The sequence below is a fragment of the Drosophila montana genome, unplaced genomic scaffold (genome assembly GCF_035044405.1).
Source record: "Drosophila montana isolate Dmon_TW-CO22-7 unplaced genomic scaffold, ASM3504440v1 contig_2438_1, whole genome shotgun sequence".
Classification (NCBI taxonomy): domain Eukaryota; kingdom Metazoa; phylum Arthropoda; class Insecta; order Diptera; family Drosophilidae; genus Drosophila; species Drosophila montana.
The window spans coordinates 2,815,552-2,837,359 of record NW_026997315.1 but is presented as its reverse complement, the minus strand read 5'-3'; the positions used below and the strand labels follow the sequence as shown (position 1 = coordinate 2,837,359).

The 21,808-nt window shown below is 39.7% G+C and overlaps 2 protein-coding genes across 5 annotated transcripts; both read right to left on the bottom strand.

The window, feature by feature from the left end:
- Positions 1 to 688: 688 nt before the first annotated feature.
- On the bottom strand, positions 689 to 6,472 carry dila (dilatory). Of its 2 annotated transcripts, none has more exons than XM_064682015.1 (9): positions 6,334 to 6,472; positions 6,039 to 6,260; positions 3,639 to 5,172; positions 3,456 to 3,588; positions 3,009 to 3,146; positions 2,525 to 2,945; positions 1,290 to 1,945; positions 936 to 1,229; positions 689 to 861 (listed from the first exon to the last, which is right to left on the bottom strand). In XM_064682015.1, the coding sequence occupies exons 1-9, from the start codon at positions 6,358 to 6,360 to the stop codon at positions 729 to 731; spliced, it is 3,558 nt and encodes a 1,185-aa protein (XP_064538085.1). In that variant the 5' UTR covers positions 6,361 to 6,472; the 3' UTR covers positions 689 to 728. The 2 variants fall into 2 exon arrangements, with proteins under 2 accessions (XP_064538085.1, XP_064538086.1); XM_064682016.1 differs by having other exon boundaries at positions 3,456 to 3,573.
- A 1,510-nt stretch (positions 6,473 to 7,982) lies between these two features.
- Positions 7,983 to 21,612, bottom strand: hebe. 3 transcript variants are annotated; one of them, XM_064681865.1, is made up of 2 exons: positions 21,420 to 21,612; positions 7,983 to 9,906 (listed from the first exon to the last, which is right to left on the bottom strand). In XM_064681865.1, exon 2 carries the CDS (start codon positions 9,775 to 9,777, stop codon positions 8,395 to 8,397), a length of 1,383 nt encoding a protein of 460 aa, XP_064537935.1. In that variant the 5' UTR covers positions 9,778 to 9,906; positions 21,420 to 21,612; the 3' UTR covers positions 7,983 to 8,394. The 3 variants fall into 3 exon arrangements, with proteins under 3 accessions (XP_064537935.1, XP_064537934.1, XP_064537936.1); XM_064681864.1 differs by lacking the exon at positions 21,420 to 21,612 and adding an exon at positions 18,055 to 18,215; XM_064681866.1 differs by lacking the exon at positions 21,420 to 21,612 and adding an exon at positions 10,163 to 10,181.
- Positions 21,613 to 21,808: the final 196 nt, after the last annotated feature.

The window sequence follows — 21,808 nt, the reverse complement described above, 5'->3', positions numbered from 1 at the left end:
TAGCTGCCATAGGAACGATCGGTCGAAAATTATGCTGTTGTATGGAATTTTTTTTGTTTTTCAAGATATCTTGACCAAGCCGGCATTTATTAGTTTTACTATGCTCCCTCCACTTATGCAAAATCTTATTCACATCGGGCTACTATATCATATAGCTGCCATAGGAACGATCGGTCGAAAATTAAGTTATTGTATGGAAACCTGTTTTGTTTTTCAAGATATCTTAATCATACTAACTATTTTCCCTGTGCTTCTTAGATACGGGCAAAGCACTATGAGCATTTTGAAAAGGTTGGGTCTGCAAGGGTATTAAATCTTCGGCGTGCCGAAGATGTCACTTCTTTCTCGATATTTAATGAAAATGAACTTTCAAATTAAGCTTATTTACGTAAGCTGCTAACTTGCAGGCTTAGATACGTTTTTCACAAAGGCGACAAACAAAATACATATGCACAGTTTAGCACCCACGAATCATGTAAACAAATCTCTGCTAACTTAAAAAGCTTTGGCGTTGCCAGATGTTTAAGAAAATTTTAGTGCAGACCATTAGCACTCTTCCGTTTAGCAAATCTTCAATTAAAATAATCCAATTGCGTCTACTGAAGAGTTAGCAAGTTAGTCGGCAGCTATCGTAATAATTATAATTATTTGTTAAGGGGCTTCTTTTTCCTTAATAATTGACTCGAGCTTTTGTTTATATGTTTATTATTTATGTAAGTTATTCCTAACTACTTAACACAATAATCTTTGCGCTGTTGTCGAATGACCGCATTTAATTTGAGGCACTGTTGCCGCAGCTGATCATTGTCACCCTTGAGCACCTCAATGGTCTCCTCCTGACGCTGTATGGTCTGATGCACCCTATTAGTAAAAGTATATATGTATAAGGTTAGTTGTAGAACGATCTGATGATATACATATATTATATTATTTACCGTTTCTGCAGTTGATCCATTTCCTGTTTGTGGCGTTCATTGAGCACGCCCAGCTCACTTTGTATATCCGCATTGAGATTATCGCGCAGCTTGTCGCGCTCGTTGATGAAGTCGCCGCACATCTTTTTGCTATGGCTGAGCTCCAGCTGCAGCTGCTTGACCTCCGCCTGGCAGTTGCGCACCTGGGCGTCCGCCTCGGCCAGTTTGCCGCGTGTCTCTGCATACTTTTCTCGCAGCGACTTTTCCACATTTTCCGCCAGTTGCAAATCCTTCTCGTACTTTTCCTTGAGACGCCTAGAGATTGTGGTTGCATTCAGCAAAAGCATATCTCCAAGCTCTTAACTTTATACTTACTGCAACTTCTGCTCGTGCTCTTCGCCGCTTTGCAGGGCATCCGCTTCCATGCGCACCACCAGCTCGTCCAGCTGGCGATCTCGCTCGGCTCTATAGTGCTGTCTTATGGCATTCTCCTTTTCCGACTGCGCCAGCTTGCACTTGTTCTCGTATTCCGTTTTCCAGAGCTCAAAGTCCGCCAGATATTGCTGTTCCACGGTGTTGATGCGGTTCTGATATTTCTCCTCCTGCTTGGCCATCTTCTCCTGCATTTCAAACTTTGCCTGCTCAAGTTCGCTCTCCTGTTCCCGCTGCACCTCCTGTCGCTTGGCCAGATAGTCCAACTCCTTTTGCCGCAGTTCCGCCTGCAGACGTTCACGTTCTGCGGCAAAATCATCGGCGAGCTTCTGCCGCAGCTCCGCCTGCGTTTTCTGCTCCTCCTCCAGCTGACGCTCGAGACGCTCACGGATGGCGGTGCGTTCCTTTTCAATAATGCTCTCACGATCCTGTGCACAACTCTCGCGTATGCTGTGCTCGATTTGCTCGTGCTTGAGACGTGCCTCCTCTAGGGCGTCCAACAGTTGCATTTGATGCGCACGCTTCAGTTCGGTCACCTCGCGCTGATGATCACAGTTCATTTTGTTGATCTCCGCCTCAAGACCTTTCACTGTGAGCTCCTGTTTTCGGAGAAAGTAGCAAATAGAAAAATGTGGGAGTAACTTTTTATTTCGCATTTCTTCAAGTGGACCTTAACCCACTAAGGGGATAAGGAAATGTCAGCAAGTCTGTGAGTCCCATCTTTTTCCTCTTTACTGTGAACTAAACCTTGAAACGAACCTTAGTCCACATAGCAAACCATATGGAGAGGCTCTGGTTTGAAGAACCGATTCCATAGATAGGAATCTTCCATAGAGGCATTTTATTCCTAACCTTAAACCGAACTTTAGGTAGGTTCATAGTTATGACAAACTTGGTTCACATACTAAACCCTACGAAGAGGATTCGGTTCGAACCAGGAATAATTTTGTTTTTGGATTTACAGCCAAAGATAGGCATCTTCCATATATGCATTTTCCTTCTAACCTTGAACCGAGCCTTAGGTAGATGCGTGGAGGCAGAAAACCAGATTTTGAAATCGAGCCTATAGAATAGGAATCTGATCGTACCACGAACACTTTATTCTTTGGGCTTGCAGCTTATCAGTTAGTCCATAGATAGGCTTCTTCCAGATAGGCATTTTCCTACCCAGCACCCACCTTAATCTTTTTGGTATTCTCGCGCACCCAACGCTCCCGGCGTATTTTCTCGCCCGCCAATGTTGTCTCCTTAACGCGTGTCAATTCCGTTTCCAGTCGGTGCTCCCAGGCCTGATTCTGGCTCTCCAGGCGACGCGTCAATGCGGCCACCTTCTCGCAAAGCGAACCCTTATCCTTGAGCAGCTGCTCGATGAAGCCTTGATGACGCGTCACAACCTCTTCGTAGTGCTTCTTTTGTTCACGTATTTTCGCAGCACTGTTGGACTTCTCGGCGCGCAGCGCTTTCTGTTTCTCGCTGCGCAGCTGGAGCACATGCTCCTTGGACAGATGAATGGCATTGGCCAGCTCGTTGGCCCGTAGGCTGAGCGCAATAACGCGACGCGCCAACTGATGATTGGGAATCATCAGCAGCTCCGAGAGCCTGAAAAAAATAGTTAACCCCATAGTAGATACGAGTCTTTAACCATATGGAAATGCAACTCACTTGGGCACCTCATCGGTCACATCGGGCTCCACGACAAACTCCACTTCGGAGCGATTACTGTCCGGCATGGAGCGACGGGTTTCCATCAGCGTTTTGTCACAGCTGCTCTCCACATTATTGAGATAGGCCAAAATGTCTCTGGAAGGCATATGAGGTGTATTTTAGTTTTACTATAAATATGCTGACCATGAAATGGGGAAGAGACAAGAGAGCTACAAGTCTTTAGATTGATGATAAGATGAATTTTGATCAGATCTCAGATCCCATTGGAGCTTAAACTCAAATTGAATAGGGACGTTCTCTATAGGATACAAGTAATATTTCACGATTTGAATAACTCCCGCCCAAACTTTTGATATATATAGTATGTATCAAAGGAAGCTAGGATGTTTGTAACGACAGATCGATACTGAATACAGGGTATCTTCTAGTGTGGCGCTCACTCACTTGTATTTGTCGCCACTTTCGGGCATTTTGTCTCCATTTTGACTAACCGTTTCGGCTGTGTCTGCGCGTGAATCCAGTTTTAGGTTCAACTCGCTGGGCAAACGTTCCGCAAAGTTGTCTGAAAAATGTTTATCTATAGATAATATAGTAGATGAATTGGGGGCAACAATGCTGCAAGATCACCTCGCTTCTTGTCCTCCTCAATCTCCTTGATGACGGACACAATCTCGTCGTAGGTGGAGCCTCTGGAATCGTCATTCGATTTGAGCGACAACTGTGAGGCGCTATCATTGTCATTGTCATTGGCCTCGTCCAGCTCATCCAGGCCCTGTTTATGCAGTTCCTCAAACTGTGCTAGCGCCTGCTTCTGCTCCTGCATGCTCATCCAGCTGTCGACCTTGTCCAAATTGTATTCACTCAGCTTTCGCTCCTCACGCAGGCTGCCCACGCTGACGGCTTTCTTCAGCTTGCCGCCGGTGGACAGGCTGATTGTTGTGCTCTTGGCTAGAAATTTGGATTTGTTGTTGTTGTGGTTGTTTCTGGTGCTCGACTCCGCACTGGCGGGCTTCACGTTCTCCTTTTTCTTGCCCACAAATGGAGGCGTGGCAGCGATTTTTAAATAATTACTAATCACGGAATCGCTGCTGTTGCCCAAATGCCGCCGATCCTCCTGGACAATGGGCAGAAAATTGTTCTCAGCACCGAAATTGCGCTGTCCGGCTGGGCGATATGAGGCGCCACTGCTAACTTGACCGTGGTTGTTGTTGTTGTTGCTGCCATTAGCTGCGCTGAGATTCTTCTCGGAGAGATTGTTCTGCTTGTCCTTGGCCTGCGCCGCATACTTGTCCATATAATTGGGCAGCTCCATGTTATTCAAGGGCTCCAGCGGCTTGGGGCTTTTGTCCAGCGACACGCCCACCGCTTGCTTGTACTCCCTGATGACATTTAGCTCTGGCGTGGCTGACTTGGGAATAGGCAGTGGCGGTGGCAGCGACAGCGGCAGCTGGCTCTTAGGCTCCGCATAGCGACAGCTGGGCGCATCGCAGGCGCATTTGACATCCGCGGCAGCCTCGTTGGTGCTGGCCGTGGAGGAGGAACGCGTGCTGCAGGTGCAGTTCTCCGATGGGCACTTGGGATACTCGTAGGTCTCGGCCAGCACCTCGGCGCTGCCGCTGCCCGAAGCCGGCGCGCCAAAGTGCACGGACTTCTTCTGGCCGCTGGCATCGCTGGGCTCCAGCTTGTTGCCACTGTTGTTGTTGTTGCTGTTGTTGTTGCTGCTGTGGTTATTGTTGTTGTAGTTGAAGCTGGGCAGTGTGAGGGGACCTGGCGCCGAGATGCTACCGCTGCTGCCGGCGCGCATGAGCATCTCCTGCTTATCGTTGTCACAATCACTGGAGTCCACATCGTTCTGCTGGCTGTTGGGCTTGCTGAAGGATACGCGACCCGGCAGATCCGGCTTGGCAGTCTTCTGCAGGAGCGCAGCATTACTCAGTCCCTGGCCGGTTGACCAGTTGGAAGCATAGGATTTGACCTTCTCAGCGCCCGGCATGCTGACCAGAAAACGTTCCAGCTGCTCGCCCTCGCTGCTGTGCGGAGATTTCTGCGAGAAATCCGATTGATCGTCGGTGGAAGAGTTGCAGGCGCTACGGCACAACCAGCTGCGCTTGATTGGCTCCTCCAGCAGCGATTTTAGAAGATCCGTGGAAGAGACTTGACGCTGTAAATAGACAGTTGAGTACTCGCAAATGGCATTATTTTGTCCATTTATAATGGGATGTGCTTAAAATTGAACTTAATTTATTCTTGAAATAATATAAAAAATAACCACAAGAATATGCGTAATTAAAATTCTTATAAATGGAAGTTGAACATTTATAGTTTGAGTACTGTATTTAAATCTTGTACTAATAATTTTAGATATAGCTTTGATTAGAGATAACAGAACTTATTACAAGAATTTCCATACTTGAAATAAGCATACAACATTCTTAATGGAAGTTAAAAATGTATTGTTAGGTAGTCAAATTAATAAGGAAAATTTTAATTAGGAATTTCAACAAATCATGGGTTAAGACCAAGAAAACTTATTAAAAAAATTTTTTTACTTAAAATAAGCTTAAGACCAGCTCGTTGATAGTTAAAATATTCGAAATTTAAGTATCGTAATAAACTCTTCTATTCAGAAATTTATACATAGCATGAAGAACAAACGAACTTATTAAAAGATTTTGCTTGCTTGAAATAAGCGTAAAACTTTCACGATCAAAGTTAAAAATTTTTAGTTTAAATCAAGAACCTGGGTCTTGTAGGAATTTGGAAATAGAAAGATTTAAGAACAAAGGAACCTATTGCAAGAATATGCAAACTTAAAATAATACTCTTTAAATTATATTTACTGTATTGCAATCTTATATTTAGCTATTTTTTCATTAAGAAAAAGTGCTTGGAATAAGAATCTCGTTCTGATTATAAATAAATTTAAACTTGTCTGGATTTAAAGTATATTTGGGTACATAATGCTTGTTTACTTTTCTCCGAGTGTACATGCACTTGACCTTGCGCCTGTTGTCACTTTCTACTCACGTGTTTGCTATGTCGCAGCTCCTTTTCGCCAAAGTAAACGCTCAGCTTGCGTCCAAATTTCGGATCCGCCGACTGTGGCCGCCCCAGGAAGGGCGAGGAGCGACTGCGCTGCTGCAGAAAGTTGGCGGAACGTGGACGAAAATGTGGCGCAGAATTGTGGAGAGTCGTGAGAGAGCGACTATTGTATTTGGGCTTCGATTTTTGTCTTGCGGCGAGGTTAATCTGCGGTGTCCAGCAAAATGGGGGTTGGGTAGCACATAAATAGCTGGCACAGCAAGAATCATTGTGCACCTACCTGTGAGCCCCTAAGACATAAATCCATAATAGCACCCAAATTTAGCACACGGCGCACCTAAAACACACGCTTTTCACTTTTCATTTAGACAGGGTCTCCTTTCTCTCTGGCTTTTAGCCGCACTGACGGCTGCGCCACAGCCAACTGATTTTGCTGGAAACTTGTTTGGCCCATGGTCGCTTTTGTTTTGGCCAAAACATATAGAAAAAACAAGAAAAAAAAACAAAAAACAGCCCCTGGCTATAATATCGATTAAACGCAGTCCAGGACATGTGCCCAGCAGATGTTGGTCAGCAATACAACCCCCAAAGCGACCTGGACATGGTTACCATGGGCAAGCGTCACGCTCGCCGCGCACCCGACTCATGAGTTGAAAACTTGGCCTCACAGGTGTTTTCTTCAATTTCCAATATCCAACCGAACTTACACAAATTTTTCTGCTTGAAAAAGTTATAAATAATAAATATTGCTAATCAAAAATTGAAATGCCACACCTGCTCAATCAATCAATCACTTGCAGAGCATGCTAACAAGTCGATTCAATTAAAAAAATTCATCATCAAAAATACAACAATTATCATTATTAAAACTGAACCCAAGGACAGCAACGCGCTGGCACACAAAGGTCAAAGTGCAGCGTAAAAATATCTCTTTTCATTAATTCATGACTTCATTGATCGTTCAAATTTGAATCGCCTTCCATTTTCAATGTTAACTGTGAATGAAATGCTATTCACAATTGAATATTATTTATACAACTGTGAGGCAAATAAAAGTAACAGTGTTCAATTCTAGACAGACTTGACATATGTAAGATACATTCAAATTATTTTATGCCTTTGCCTTAATTGTCCATTTGCTGAAGCATGGCCTCTTAATATATCCTACCTGTTAACTATATTGTCTAATATCCATAAGAATCATAACTAATTTATCTGCCTTTTCGAAATTTGAAACACCTTCATTAAACATTAGATATAATGGCAAAACATTTCTTGGGAGTAACGATTTTTTCTTATATACTTAAATGTACAACCTTTTTTAGTTTTCTAGTATATACAAAAAATTATTTTCTTCTTCAAGAACATTTTTTTAAATATACCTAAAGAAATTTTTTGGGTTTTTATATATCTTTATATAAAATGTTTCTTGTTCAAGAAAATTTTTTGGATATATGTATATATACAGTTTTTTGATATACTTTAAGATTTTTTTTTTGTTTTACAAATAAGTATATCTCTCTTGATCAATTTTGTGTACAAACATTTAAATACAAATGGATATCTTTAATAAAAACAAAATGTAAATGCATAAACATGAGTGACACCCAAGGCTTCCTCGTATATTTTAAATTAATTGATTTTATTTAAAAAAAATTAATTTAAATGAGTTTATTTAAAAAACTGCAAATATTTAAAAAAAATTTTAACTATTTAATTTAAATAGTTGCAAATATTTCTAAAATTTAAAGGCATTCATTTAAAATTGTTCAATAATTTTTTAAACTTAAATTGAAAATTTGCAAATATTTTTAAAAAATGCCCAATATTATATATAGCATTATATAAAATCTGAAAAAAAATAACAAGCAAACAAGTGGGTCATTTGTGACAACCCAGTTTTTCCAGCTAATTAGTAATATGAACAACTGGTTTTATAATAATAATTTATTTAAAGCAAATTGTTTGAAGTAAACATAGTTAAGTGTAGCTGGTGGCCAAGCATAAGCGGGGTATCGCACGATAGCTAAACCCTAGCATGGCGACCGCCTCAACAGTTGGCGCTTAGTGTATGTGTGTTGTGTGTGTGTGTGTGTGTGTGTGTGTGTGTGTGTTCGTGTGTGTGTGTGTGTGTTACACGGATACTGACTGATGCGCAAAGCATAAAATTAAATTTGGCAACATTTCTCATAATGAACTTATTGGCTAACACAAAATACACAATAGATAGTTCAATATATTTTTTTTTTGATTAATAACAAATTGCACTAAAAGACGAAGACCCTTCACTCGCACCACTCGGGATTGGTGGTACTGGGGGGGAGGGGTCAGCTACTGGCGCCTACTCCGCACGCAGCACGGACGTCACCTGAACCTCGTTCTGTGCATCGTTTTGTATATCAAACTTCAGTTTAGTCAACTCCTGCAGCTCTGCATCGGCAGACGACGCAGCTGTCTCCGTGGTCACCTTGACCGTATCGGGATAGTTATTCTCACCGCTGCCCAGCTCCTGGGAAAAGCTAACCACCGTCTTGGGCTCATAGTTGACGCCGAGCGCACCGCTGGGATCGGGCGTGGCTAGGCTGGGCACATCGCTGGCATGGCCATTGGTATGGGATATGGTAATAGCCTCATCGTGGCCATTGGTGGCGACGGGGGCGACGGCGACGGCGTCTCCATTCTGTGCGCTCACAGCGGGCGCCGGCGTAATCACCTCCACCTGTGCCTCAACGGCAGCGGGTGCACTCTCAATGGCAGCGGCAGCTGCAGCGACAGCAACCTCGACCTCGGCCTTGGCCACTTGCTCGACTTCCGTTTTGCAGTCATCATCCTCGCCAGCCACCGCTTTGTTGACCTCCTCAATGGCCTTGGCCACCTCCTCGGGCGCCACATCCTCATATTGCGCATGGCCATTGCTAAGCGGCTGCACCTCCAACTGCTGCTGAGGCTCCACGTTGTGGCCGTTGGTCAACAGTGCAGGTGGCTCCGCCTGCGTCTCCAGCTGCTCGCTGTGTCCATTTACAACTGGCGCCGCCTGCACCAATGGTTGCTGCTCCTCCTGCTGCTGCTGCTGCTGCTGCGTCTGCTCCTCCTCAATCCTTGCCGGCAGCGGCATTTCCAGAGCTGGCACTATGGCCGGACTGGCCATGGTCTCCACGAAGGAGGTGCGATTGGGCGAGTCCGGCGAGATCATAACATGGGTAAAGTAACCACTGCGACGATGCTCAAAGTCCAGCACATTCTCCTTGGCCAGACGCTCCTGAATGCGTCGCTGCCGGCGTATAAACTCCGGCACATTCTCATCCTCGGCAGCTGCGGGCGCTTCCACAGCATCCGCTAGTTTGGGTCGACGCAGCACCACCTTGGCGGCTTCATTCTGCTCGGAGCTGCCGTTGCCATTGCCATTGCCATTGCTGTTGGTCGCCCAGCTGGCGGCTGCAGTGGATGGCTTAAAGACGCCATTGAACTTGGTGCCGACCACAAATTTGTTGCTGTTGGTGCTGTTGTTGTTGGCGCTCTTGTAGGGATTGTAATTGTTGTTGGCATTCGGTTGCGGCGACAACGGATTACCATTGTCTTCCACTTTGGGCGAACGCGCTATGGTAAAGTTCGGCTTGCCATGGCTGATCAGCAGCTTGGTGGCCGGCGAGGGGCTCTTGTCGCTGAGGGGCGACGGCAGGCCGCTGCGAATTTGTATGCTCGGCTTGTTGATGGTATCGGCCATGTTGCAACTGTGTGTGTGTGTGTGTGTGTTGCGAATGTGTCTGTGAGAGTGTAACTCGTCGCGGGTCTCGTGTGGATCTGATACGCGCTTTTACTTTCCGTCTGCTAACGGTGCTTTGCCTGTGTTAAGCTGTAAAAGATGTTAACAAAAAAAAATATAAAATAAATAAATAAATAAATGAATTTAGAGATGAAAAAAAATCACAAAAATTTAGTCAAATGCAAATTTAAATTTTTTCATAATCATGCTCAATTTGTGGTGAAAAGCACATAAATTTTGGTAAGATGCATAAATAAATGTTGGCTTTGAAATCAAATTTGCCACAAAATGGCAAATAATTATAGCTTTTAATTTAAATGATGTATTTTAATTTTATTGACAGCACCTTAAGAATGCTCCGGCTGCTTTCTATAAACTATTCACTTTTATGGCTGCTCAGTCGCGTTTTAAGCTTTTTTATTATCTCCCTGGGTATATTTTAAAGTGATTCATGCCTGAGAAAAAAATGTGATTAGCTGCATTTCGAGTGCTCCGAAAACAGAATCAATTACTCATCATTTGTTTATTGCCGGACTTTCCGTTTAAAACAATTGTTTATTTCTTTTATTATCTAATTTAATGTGACGCTTGACGCGCGGGAGTCGCCACTTGACAAATTCTCAATATACATATTTATAATCCCAGGCATTTATCAAGTCATAAATAAGCCAATTAAAGCTTCCCATAGCAGTGGCTAATTCATAACTTATTTTTTAAACTCTTTAAAATTGTTAAATGCGCCCAAAGTCCACACTGGGCCATATGGAAACTGCTTAGGAACACTTCAACCCAGAAACTTAGCTGATAAGCACCGTAAAGTTGTTGTACATTTTGCGAGAAATATATATAAAGTTGTACGCTTATCATTGTTTTGTTATAAAATGTGCATATTGTACTCAAAGTTCTGTCTATAAAGTCATAAAGACATTTGCGGGTCTTAGAAACGCTTCGAAATATCTTTAAACAAGATTTCGGCTTATAGAAAGTTTTTGACTAATTTGCTAAAAATATGTGTGTGGGCTTTTTGAATGATATAAATATGTATATATATTTATATATCTACATATCCATGTCATGGCTGCAATCCGTTTTTTAATTAAAGCGGTTCGGGAACGAACTTCCAATTTATTTTCTGCTATGAACTGAACTTAAAAGCAAGACAAGTTTCCCGAAAACAGTCGAACCGAAATCAGAACAAATTCTTTCATTCGATTTACAGTAGATTCAGGGCCGAAGCATTGCATTAATCTATACCTTATTAACGAGAAATATGCAAATAAGTTTGGTAGCATACTTTCGATAGAATGGGAAGTTAATCAATAATAAATAAAAAAAGGAAAAAGTTCCCCAGTCGGGAGAGCCCGACTAGGGGCTTCCCCAAAACTTCTGGTTGGCGGTATCTATAAAATGAAAGATACTTTATCTGTATATGCTAATCTTGAAGCTTATTGTCAAATTTGGTGACTATAGCTCTTAGAACGTAAGAGATTTGCTCAAAAATAGGAATCTCTTTATAGATTTTTATCGATTGTTTGGAAACGGGAAAAGTTATCGATTATTGGACACAAACTCGAACTGCGCGGGCCCTAGGAGGACCCACATTCAACATTGGAAGTCTAGCTCTAAAAGGTTCTGAGATCCTTGCGTATATAGGGGACGGATATAACCTATATATATTGTTATCTCTATATATAAAACTGTTTGTCCTGACTGACTGACTGACTGACTGACTGACTGATTGGTGATCAACGCACAGCACAAACCGTAAGAGCTAGGAAGCTGAAATTTTCACTGTAGCTACCTTATGTGATGTAGGTGCACGTTAATACGGGGTTTCGGGAAATTCCACCCGCAAGTGTGGCAAAATCGCGAAAAACTTTTGTATGTAACTTTTTTGTTTACCATCCGATCGGCCTCAAACTTATTTTCAAAGATCTTTGTTCAAATTCATTTGAGGGGTGTTTTACACTTTTCGAAAAATCCGTTCCTCCATGGTGGAAATGAAGGTCAAAGGTTTGGTGGGTGACGTTTCGCTCTCAAAGTCGTTTCCAAAGATCTATAAGAAAAATCATTTGAGACGTGTTTCACACTTTTCGCAGAATCCAAACTTTTTCGGTTGGAATGCGACTCAATGATTTTTTGTGCGAAGTTTTAAATTGTGTCCGATTTTCTTCAAACTTATTTTCAAAGCTCTACATAAGAATGTAATGAATACGTGTTTCAGCGATTTGGGAAATTCCACTCGCAACCGTGGTACATTTTCGGTAAACGTTTGTATGAAAGTTATTTTTTTACCGTCCGATCAGTTTCAAAATCATTTCAAATTTGTTTGAGAACATTGATTTTATAACATACGTGCCACGGGCAAGGCCGGGTTATACCCGCTAGTTATCTATATATATATACATTTATATGATACCTATTTATATGCCTATATTATCTATATATACATATATATATATATGTGTGTTACCTATATACATATGCTTTCATTTCAATGGGCGTCGAGTGGATCCGGAAACGCTTCTCAAGTTTTCAACTATCTCCACTTATAACAATAATTATAAAATAAATCGAATTTAGTGCCTATTCCTAAACTGGTTAAAAGTGGTTCAACCAAATATTCCATGATAGGTTTCTTTATAGATTATTCTGCCTAGACTCTTGTATTTTATAAATATTCCGTCGTCTATTAGTTGTTGGAAGTGCTTCGATGACATATCTTTATAGATGATCGTGCGTTTCACTTCATCGGCTTGGGCTGTTCTTTGCGCTTATCAGCAAGGTTATATAACAGCGACACGTTTACCCGCAATTTGTACCTTTATCTAGACTCCACCTGGCATTCAGCCGCGTGCTATCAATCACATGTCCAAACCTGCCGCAGCAAAATCTCATCAATGCAAAGTTTTGCATTCAGTATTTACTTTCGCTGACAATTTGTAGTTTGATTTGTTGTTGTTTTTGCTACCGTTTCACATGGCGTATGCGTAATTACGTAACGCGAGCGGACAATGCACGGCCAGGGTCATCAAGTGGTCATTGTCAAGCCGAAAAAAATAAAAATACAAATGCCAACGATTGTTTATTGAGCTATGGACTGCTTAAATAACAATTAGCTGTGTTTATCGGAAATTCCCGGCGCCAAAAGGCAGCAATTTTTTGGCTAATTGGCAGGCGAGCAGCCCGCGACACAGATCGATCAGAAGTACATGTGACCAGCTAGCTGGTCGACTGGCAAGTGACCAGCTCCGTTCCAGCCTTATCAATATGCTCGGCGCACACACGTACCCGATCAGAACTGATACGCGGCCACTTTCATTGCCAGGCACTTCTTCCCCTTGCCCCTGTCGGGTACTATTATAATTTAATTAAGCGCTGCAATTTATGGACCTGCATTGCAGCTACTCATAAATTCTATGCGCATTCAATTACTTAGCCAAAGGTCAGCCTCACAGTTTATTTGATTTCATTTTCAATTTTATTGTTCAGTTGTAATTGAACTTGTTTTTAATGTTCGTTCGTTCGCTCGTTCGTTCGTTTATTTGTTTTATTGCGTCTGGCGTAAAGTCTGGCAATTGCGATGCATCTAAATTAGATAAATAAGGTTCAAGAGCAAATAAAGTTAGTCTTTTGATACTTGGTCTAATTTGAGGGCTTGCCAAGTAAATAATACTTGAGAAAAGAAATATTAGCTACATTTTACGAATTATTGGTATTTTTTCTTGGGTCAATATATCACGTTTTATATTATCTTAATTAGAGCGTATGAGATTTAAATAAAATATAATTTCAATACAATTTTAAATTGTTTTCTAAATTATTCACCATATAAAATTAAAGTTACAATAAAACTATATACCAAATTTCAAGGACTTACACGCCGAAGCTTTGATACCCTTGTAGACTTTTCCCTCTTGCAGAAACTTGAGAATAGAGCAACTCGAAAATTCAGAATTTGTTGAAAATATAATATTTTACCAGATGAGACGGAAATGGATACATCAACTCGGCTGATGATGATGATCTAAAATATGGGGTCGAGGATGCCTCCTTCTATGCGTTACACATTTCATGACAAAATTATAAGACCCTCTGCAAGGGTATAATAAAATTACAGGTTTGGCACTAGAGATAAATTTGTGTGGAGTACAAGTTAGGTTTATGGAACGTAATTTTCGGAATTTAATAAAAAATACGGAATTTTATTGTGCGTGTTTAAAGACACATATAAAATTTAATAAGTTACAGATAATAATAAGATTTAGACAAGGAAATGCCAAATCTATAAAAACTATGTCATTAAATATATATCGATATTATATGATGTACACTTCTGACAAGAACTATCTACACATAATTGTTGCTAGAAGAAATAAAAAGCAAACATTTTTAAAAAATATTTAAAATATTAAAAACACAACTGGATTTGAGCCGGTAACTTCGCGCTTCTTCAACGCTCAGACAGCCAAGCCACGCAGTCGCATGACGTCACATTCGCACACTATTAATGTTGATACAAAGATTAGACGTGTATCATATGGGCATATCGGCTATAGATTAAATCGTCGAGAAACAAACAATATTTTTTTAATGATCAGTTATTAAATTGCTAAATAGTTAAAGTGCACTTTGCCGAATACGAACTGTTAATTACTGTTTGCTCGTTCTAGGAACAATTAAAAATCAACTGGGCGCAAACATTAATTAAAATAACTGCAAAGCTCTTAACAATTTGTGTACTTTCTAGAACTTTATATGTACACTTACTGTGTGCTTGGCAAATACTGTGTGCTTAAAGTATTTACTCGAAACTATTTTTTTAACCCAACAAAAGAAAACAGCTGAACCAATTGCATTATGAAATCGAACAGAGCAATTTAGCAGTTGCACGTGTTGTGATCAAATATAGGCAATATTCACTGTACTCAATTGACTGCTGGGCAGGAGCTTAAGCATATCAGAGCTGTGTCTCTCATTGAGTTGACATAGTGACTTAATTATTCAGTCCACTTAGCTGCCGAACGTGCCGAACAACCAGTTCTCATTTGTCTGTCAACCTTCCCAACACAAAAACCCATGACAAACATCTAAATAATGTGCAGCTATATATAAATGTTTATAAATTGATAAAAATACAAAATAAATAAGCCATAAAAAATGCCAATTACAGTACCCAAATAAACTGTGTTCAAAAATCTCAAGTGTTTGTACTTTGCCGCCGTGGAGCACAATTTCGGAGGAAGTTTTTGCGACTGGGTGGGTGGTGCCCGGTGGGTGGTGCTCGGTGGGTGGTGCTCGGTTGATGGTGCCTCTTTGGTTGGCGTCTCGCTAATTAAATACAAATATGTAGCTAAATTCAGCCACAGCTGTTTGCAGCAAATAATTTAAGCTGTTTTGCGAATATTTTTTCTGGTTTTGTTATTTTTTCTAATTTACCTAAAATTGCTTTAGGCAAAATAACACTTGCACATGATCTGTTTATTGCCAGCGGCTAGAAGCTGCACTTGAAAATGCGAATTGACCTTGAATTTAACGTTTTGTGTGCTATAAGCTGAGAGTCAAGTATATTTGTGTATACCCTATAACAATAAAATGGTTATTAGAAGGGGTATATAGGCGGGCGTCTAAAAGCTTGTACAAGCAAAGTATACATAATATGTTTTTGTATAGTTGAATGAGTATTAAAACTGGAAATATAAGCATGTATCTGAAAGCTTGCAAAAAGACAAGGTAGACTCTGCCTTTAGCACAGCTTCTTCTATGTGTCTTTTGCTGTCAAAAACTACAATTGCTATAGCCATGTAAATTTTGCTTATATGTGCACCTATGTCCAAAAAAATCATAAATAAATTAAACTGTTTAAATAAATATGTGCCTTTAAAAAAATATGCAACTCCATCTTCGAAAGCTTAAACTGTGTCTTTTGGCTTAAATGTATTATTATCATTTCTTTTATCGCATATTAAATAGATAATAACAATTTATATAAATTTTATTTGTTTGTTTGTCAACAATCGGCCAGCAATCTTGGCTATAACATGACACACTTTATTAAATGTTATAAAAATTAATAACAAATAATATATCAAAAAACTTCATTGCACTCAGACAAAGGTCAACAAATACCTAATCAATAATGTATTAAAAATACTTTGTACAAATAAAAATTGTTTAAATTTGTGTGAAGCAGACACCTTCTAGTCCAGCATGCCCGTCTGGAGCAAACACATTAACTTTTATTTCCAACCATTTTAGCTAAAATTTGCATAAGGTGAGCGAGAATGGGACTTCAATATGAATATTTCTCGCTGAATACAACAAACTGCACTTAAACAAGCGTTAGGAATACCTGAGCATTTGCACAATTTATAAATAGTCATTGATTAATTGGCAAAATTTATGCATAAGTATAAAATATTGTACTCTCCATATGATTTATCTCTAAAGTTTCCGCTTTGCATTGCGCTTGAGTCGAAACGAAAACCGGCTCTTAACCTAAGACCTTGGCTCAGCACCAAAGAAAGCGAAAGTGTTTACACTGTAGCCAGATTTATGGCTTAAAACGTTGCATATCATATGCAAAAATAAATTTTTATTATATAGATTGTCAACTTTCTGTATAACATTTGATAAGCTTTTCAATCGCTTTGCTCTATAATAGAATATTTAGCTAGCTCTCACTCTCTCTGTCTGTTTAAAGCTCTTAGTTATTTATGAGCAAAAATAAAAGTTTGTTTTTAGCCAAAACTTCTGGTGTAGAGCAAAAATTTGAGGTGTGAATTGGTGGTGTGACAAACGCGGCGCGATAATAAAAAACAAAAAAACACACAAACAACACACAAAAAGGCTGCTATAAAAGACCAGGCCCAGGCCCAGTCGCAGTCGCAGTCCCAGTTTTTGGCCACAGAACCCAAAGCCCAAAATGCGCAGGCCGTTCACATTTGTTCAACTTTTTGGGGTTATATCTTTCCATCTTTTCTATTTTGTTGTTGCGTGAGCTTGGTGCGTCTATCATTGGTAAATCAAATTGGCTACTTGGCCCCCTTTCTGGCCGAGAGGTGTGTTGCCAGCGACGTCTGGCTGTCTGTCTATCTGGCTGTGTGAACTCGTCTCGAACTGCTTTATTGCCACAACAATTGCATTGGGCTGGTTTGTAATGTAATGCGAGTGCGCGGGCAAACTCATCTTGTCTCGCTTAGCTGGGAATTGCGTACTATTCATGTTGTTAGTGTCTACACAAAGAGCGACGCTTTATAAATACTGAAATATGCAGCTCAACAATAGTTTCTTGGCAGTTCGAACCAACATTTTTAAACCAGGTTCGAACCTTGGCTAGAAATTGGAATATTATTGACATTCTAAACCCGAATAATTGCTTTTTAAAAATGTGATTCCATTGTTATATATACATATAGTTATAAATATTAAAATTATAGCGCCAGGCAGCCGCTAATCTTATCAAGAGCCATAAAGAGTACCAAGAACGTTTTGTTTTTTTTTTTGGCAAAAACACAAACAACAACTGATAAACAGCATAATCCAAAAACGCGCAAACTCAAGAACTTGTGCGCTCTGTAATACTTTATTATCTAATCATATGATTAACGGCCTCGACTTGCAAGAAAGTGAAAACTTAATGCATTAAAACCAAGAGCATAAAATATATTTAAAAAAAATAAACTGGGTTCAAGGTACCAGCCGCATTGCATAGCGGTAAATGCTAGGTTTTGTTTAATTTTTTTTATGATTATTATTTTTTGAAAACAAAGTTTTGCATGCAACCAAGTTGCAAGAAATAAGTGAAAACCATTTGCCGATTAAGCGTCATGATAGCGTGTGTGCATTTAAAATATATATAAATATTTCTATATATATACATGGGCGATTTTTGTAGAACGTGTAGTCTTGATTTTGGAGCATTTGCGGCTACGCGACAATTGGCCACACTTCAACAATTTAACGGACAGTCAAGACGCAAAGTCACGCACAGATGCTAAGCGGCTTTTTTTTTGTACAATTTCTTATGGCATTAATTTTTGATTGAACTTTTTTATTGTTATTATCATAGGTTTTTTTTTTTATATTTATTTTTATTTTTTTCGTAGCAGCCAACGCGGCGTATGCGCAATTGTAATCGCATAGAATGCGCTCAGATATGATTTACACGTTTGCAGAAATGTTATTATTATTATTATTATTATTATATTTGGGCAGCTAACAGATACCAACACGCACCTCAATTGTTGTTGTTGCTGTTGTTGTTGTGGCTGTCTGCGTTGTCGTTGTTGTTATTATTATTATTATGATTGTTGTCGTTGTCCGCTGCGTTACCGTAAAACGCCAAAACGTAACTGAAACTGAACCTGAAACAACTTCAACACTGACGAGCACCTCTGAAGTCGTCAGGCTGTCGACGTCGACGTCGTCGTCGTTGTTGTCGTTGTTGTTGTCGTTGTTGTTGTTGACGTTGTTGTCGCTGTGGTTGTTGTCGGTTATCGCGCAAAGTGCTCGTGCGCATAGCTGGCGCAAAATAAATATGTATGAAAACGAAAGAAGAAAAAAAAATAGAAAATAAAATACCTGAGCAGCGAATGTGTAAAGCTGACGCTCTTAATAACTAAACAAATGCCCTACAGGCGCGACCAGTGTGAAAGGTAAACGCAGTCTAGTAACCAAAACATTTTCCCCCCAAAAACCGACTTCTGCTAAGCATTTTGTTGGCTTTTAATTGTTGCACAAATTATGCATAATTTTGCTTCTTCTATTTTTTTGTTGCTCCCCAAAAATGAACGGCATTTCCGACACTTGTTGTTTGCCAAAGCGCCCACCAAAAAAACTGAAAATGCAAACAAATATCAAAGAAGTGACTTAAATGGTTTGTGCAAATAAACCTGGCGGAAAGTGAACTGGTTTACACGTGTGCCTAGCACGTGATCAGCTGATCACATATGCAAACCGTTTAAAGTGCGTTTTACTGTACTTAGCTATTTGTTCATAACTTTTGTCTCATTATACAACCTGTTTGCCAACTGACTCATAGCTAATACACTCGATTCAATAAGCTTTTTGCATTAGCCGACTGCTGTTATAATCGTATGTGTAGCGTAATATGGGTCAGAGATTGCAGGTTTCAATGGTTTTCATAAGCTGCAATTATTGCTTATGTTTATATAGATTTTTCAAAGTGCTATCAAGGTATTTACTTGTAAATATTTGAAGACTATTGTAAATAAACAATCATATTTACAAGTAAGCGTTGCTTATCAGACAATGGCCAAAAAAACAAAAAAAAACCAAAAGAGAAATAATGTAAGCATGCTATTTCAAATGGTTTAAAGTAAATAGTCATTGAAACATTTGATTCGTTTTTTATTAAGTAAAATAAACAAGATGTTTTTCTCAAATACTTAAAAGTGAAGCAAATTCCCTAGCAAATAAAAAATTTACTACACAAATATATTTCTGAAGCATATATCTTAACCAAGGAAAATAACTGAGCAAAAATTTAAATATTTGAATAGATAGTATGTAAATGGAATTTCCTAATTAAGCACGAAATAATAACGAACGCAGGAAACCTAACTCAGATATCTACACACAAAGCAAATTTAACTCGAAATTTGATGTGTAAGCAGCTATTATCGAATGGAATCCCCTTTGATCAAAAAGCAAATACCAAAAAATTGCGGGCACGAAATTTCAGAGGCGCCCGAGCAGACATCGTGGCCAGAACAACAAACCCAAAAAGCAAACAAGGCTAATGAAACAATGAAATGAAATACCTTAAAAACTTTTAACAAACGAAATCTCGAGCAGAGAACTCAATCAAATCATCAATGATCAGCCAAAGGCTACCCAAACAAGTATATTCTATAAGTAAGCTGCTATTTTCGAATGAATTGCCCTAATAAAAGCACAAGACTGCACCTTAATTATTTCAATTGCAAAAGCAATTGAACAATAAAGATTAAATGTAAAAGCTTTTTAACAGCGGAACCTCCTAACATACGAAAAGAATGCTAGTTGGGAACTATCAGTGGCGCCCGAGCAGGGATCTTAACCAAAACATCCATCATCAGCCAAAATGTACAAAAACAAGTTTATTTCATAAGTAAGCAGTTATTATCGATTTAAAGCCCCTTATAAAAAGAAATGACTGCAGCTTAATGATTTCAATTGCAAAAGTAATGGAACAATAGAGTTGAATGTAAAAGCTTTTTAACAGCGGAATCGCATAGCATACGAAAATATTTAACATTGGCGCCCGAGCAGGGATCTGACGCAAAAGAAATAAAATGTGTGTGCAGTTATTACCGCATGGAATTCCCCGATTTACAGCACACGATAGGAACGTTGCTAATCCGGTATTTTTTTTTTTCTCTTTGTTTTACTGAAATAGCAGCTCCATCACGTTTGATTGCCCGCATAAACATGCCAACAATTGGTGCACGCCAACAAAACAGTTAACAGGCGCTTCTCGTATCGATTTGATAAGTTTTTGGCAGCAGCAATTTAGGTTTCTACGTGTCGTGTTAGATTCTTTGATTGTTTCAACGATATATGGGCCCCGACAAGAGTGTGTTTGCCTTTTACACGACGCAACGATTTTGTTGCCCTAATGCGGGCGTCGGCTTCCGCTGCCAATATAAATAATAAATCAACAAACATACTTAAAAGCGTTGGCCATGAAATTGTGGCCAAGGCGCTGGGTGGGTTCAAATCAAAAGCCGTTTGACTTGCCACTTGGCCAGAGGAGGTGAAGGCGTGGCCCACTCTATGTCGACGATAAACGGTACTCGTATCTTATAAAGCGCTCGTTGAGGTAAACTGGTATGTGTAAGCCTTTCGACCCGTTTTCATAGCTAAGTATTATTTTCTATTTTCGCCTAGAACTCGAGCCAGTTTTGTATGTAATGGCAATCAATGTGTTAATAAGTGGCTGTTAACTTTTGTGCTTTTAATTCAATATTTGCACATCGTTACAACTGGAATTCGAGTGTGCATGCAAAGTCTCTTTTGTTTTTGACTTCTTAACCATATAAATATATATATCTATATATATGTATTTGCCCGGTTGAATAACACTAATTGACATACAAACACGGGGGGAAACATAGAGTAAGAGGCAACGAAACGGATCGACTTGGAACGGATCGGACTGGGACGGCATCGCACTCTACAACCTTGACAAAGAAAATTGCAATTAACGTCCAAAACTAATTTGCGTACAAAGTGCAGAAAAAAAAGATAGGCACGTGCTGAACGAGAACGCATCAAGCATTTTAGAAATATTTATCATAACTGGAATTTATATTGGTCAACATAGCGCCACTTTGCCAGCAGAAATTATATCAATTAATGGCAAGAATCAAAAACACATAAACACACGCAATTCTTTGAAATTCTATCTCTGTGGAAAACCCGACAACACAAAACTTTTTTGATTGGCTTAATTATGCACATTAAATACAGCTCGTTCCTATATATGTATATGTTATTTGTGTGATACATATGTTGTCCAATATCTTTTTTGCAGCTTTCTTTTTCTCATATGGTAAATTGTTGGGCGCTGCCAATTAAAATAGAAATTGTTGACCTACCAAAAATTTTTATAGCTCGCTTACTGCATTTGCATAATAAATTACAAATGTTTTTCAAACACCCAAAAAGCGTCTAATATAAAAATTTGTCTGCGTAGTTGTTACTGCAAATCACACGCGTTTGTTGGCTGGACACAATAACTTTCGAAATACACGGCTGACTCTTAAAGTTGTTAAAGCGCAAAACGCTCTGCACAGGCGCATAACGTGTTTTGAACTGAGCGCAAAGTCTGAGTCGATCGGTCAACAGCGCGCGCACACCGACAACAGCTTTAACAACAAAAACAACAGCAACAAGAGCAACAATAGCCAGCTTTAATGAATGAAAGTGTAATTTTTTGCCTCAGCTGTCTCTATTATTGTTACAATGACAATGTGCAACTTTTTGT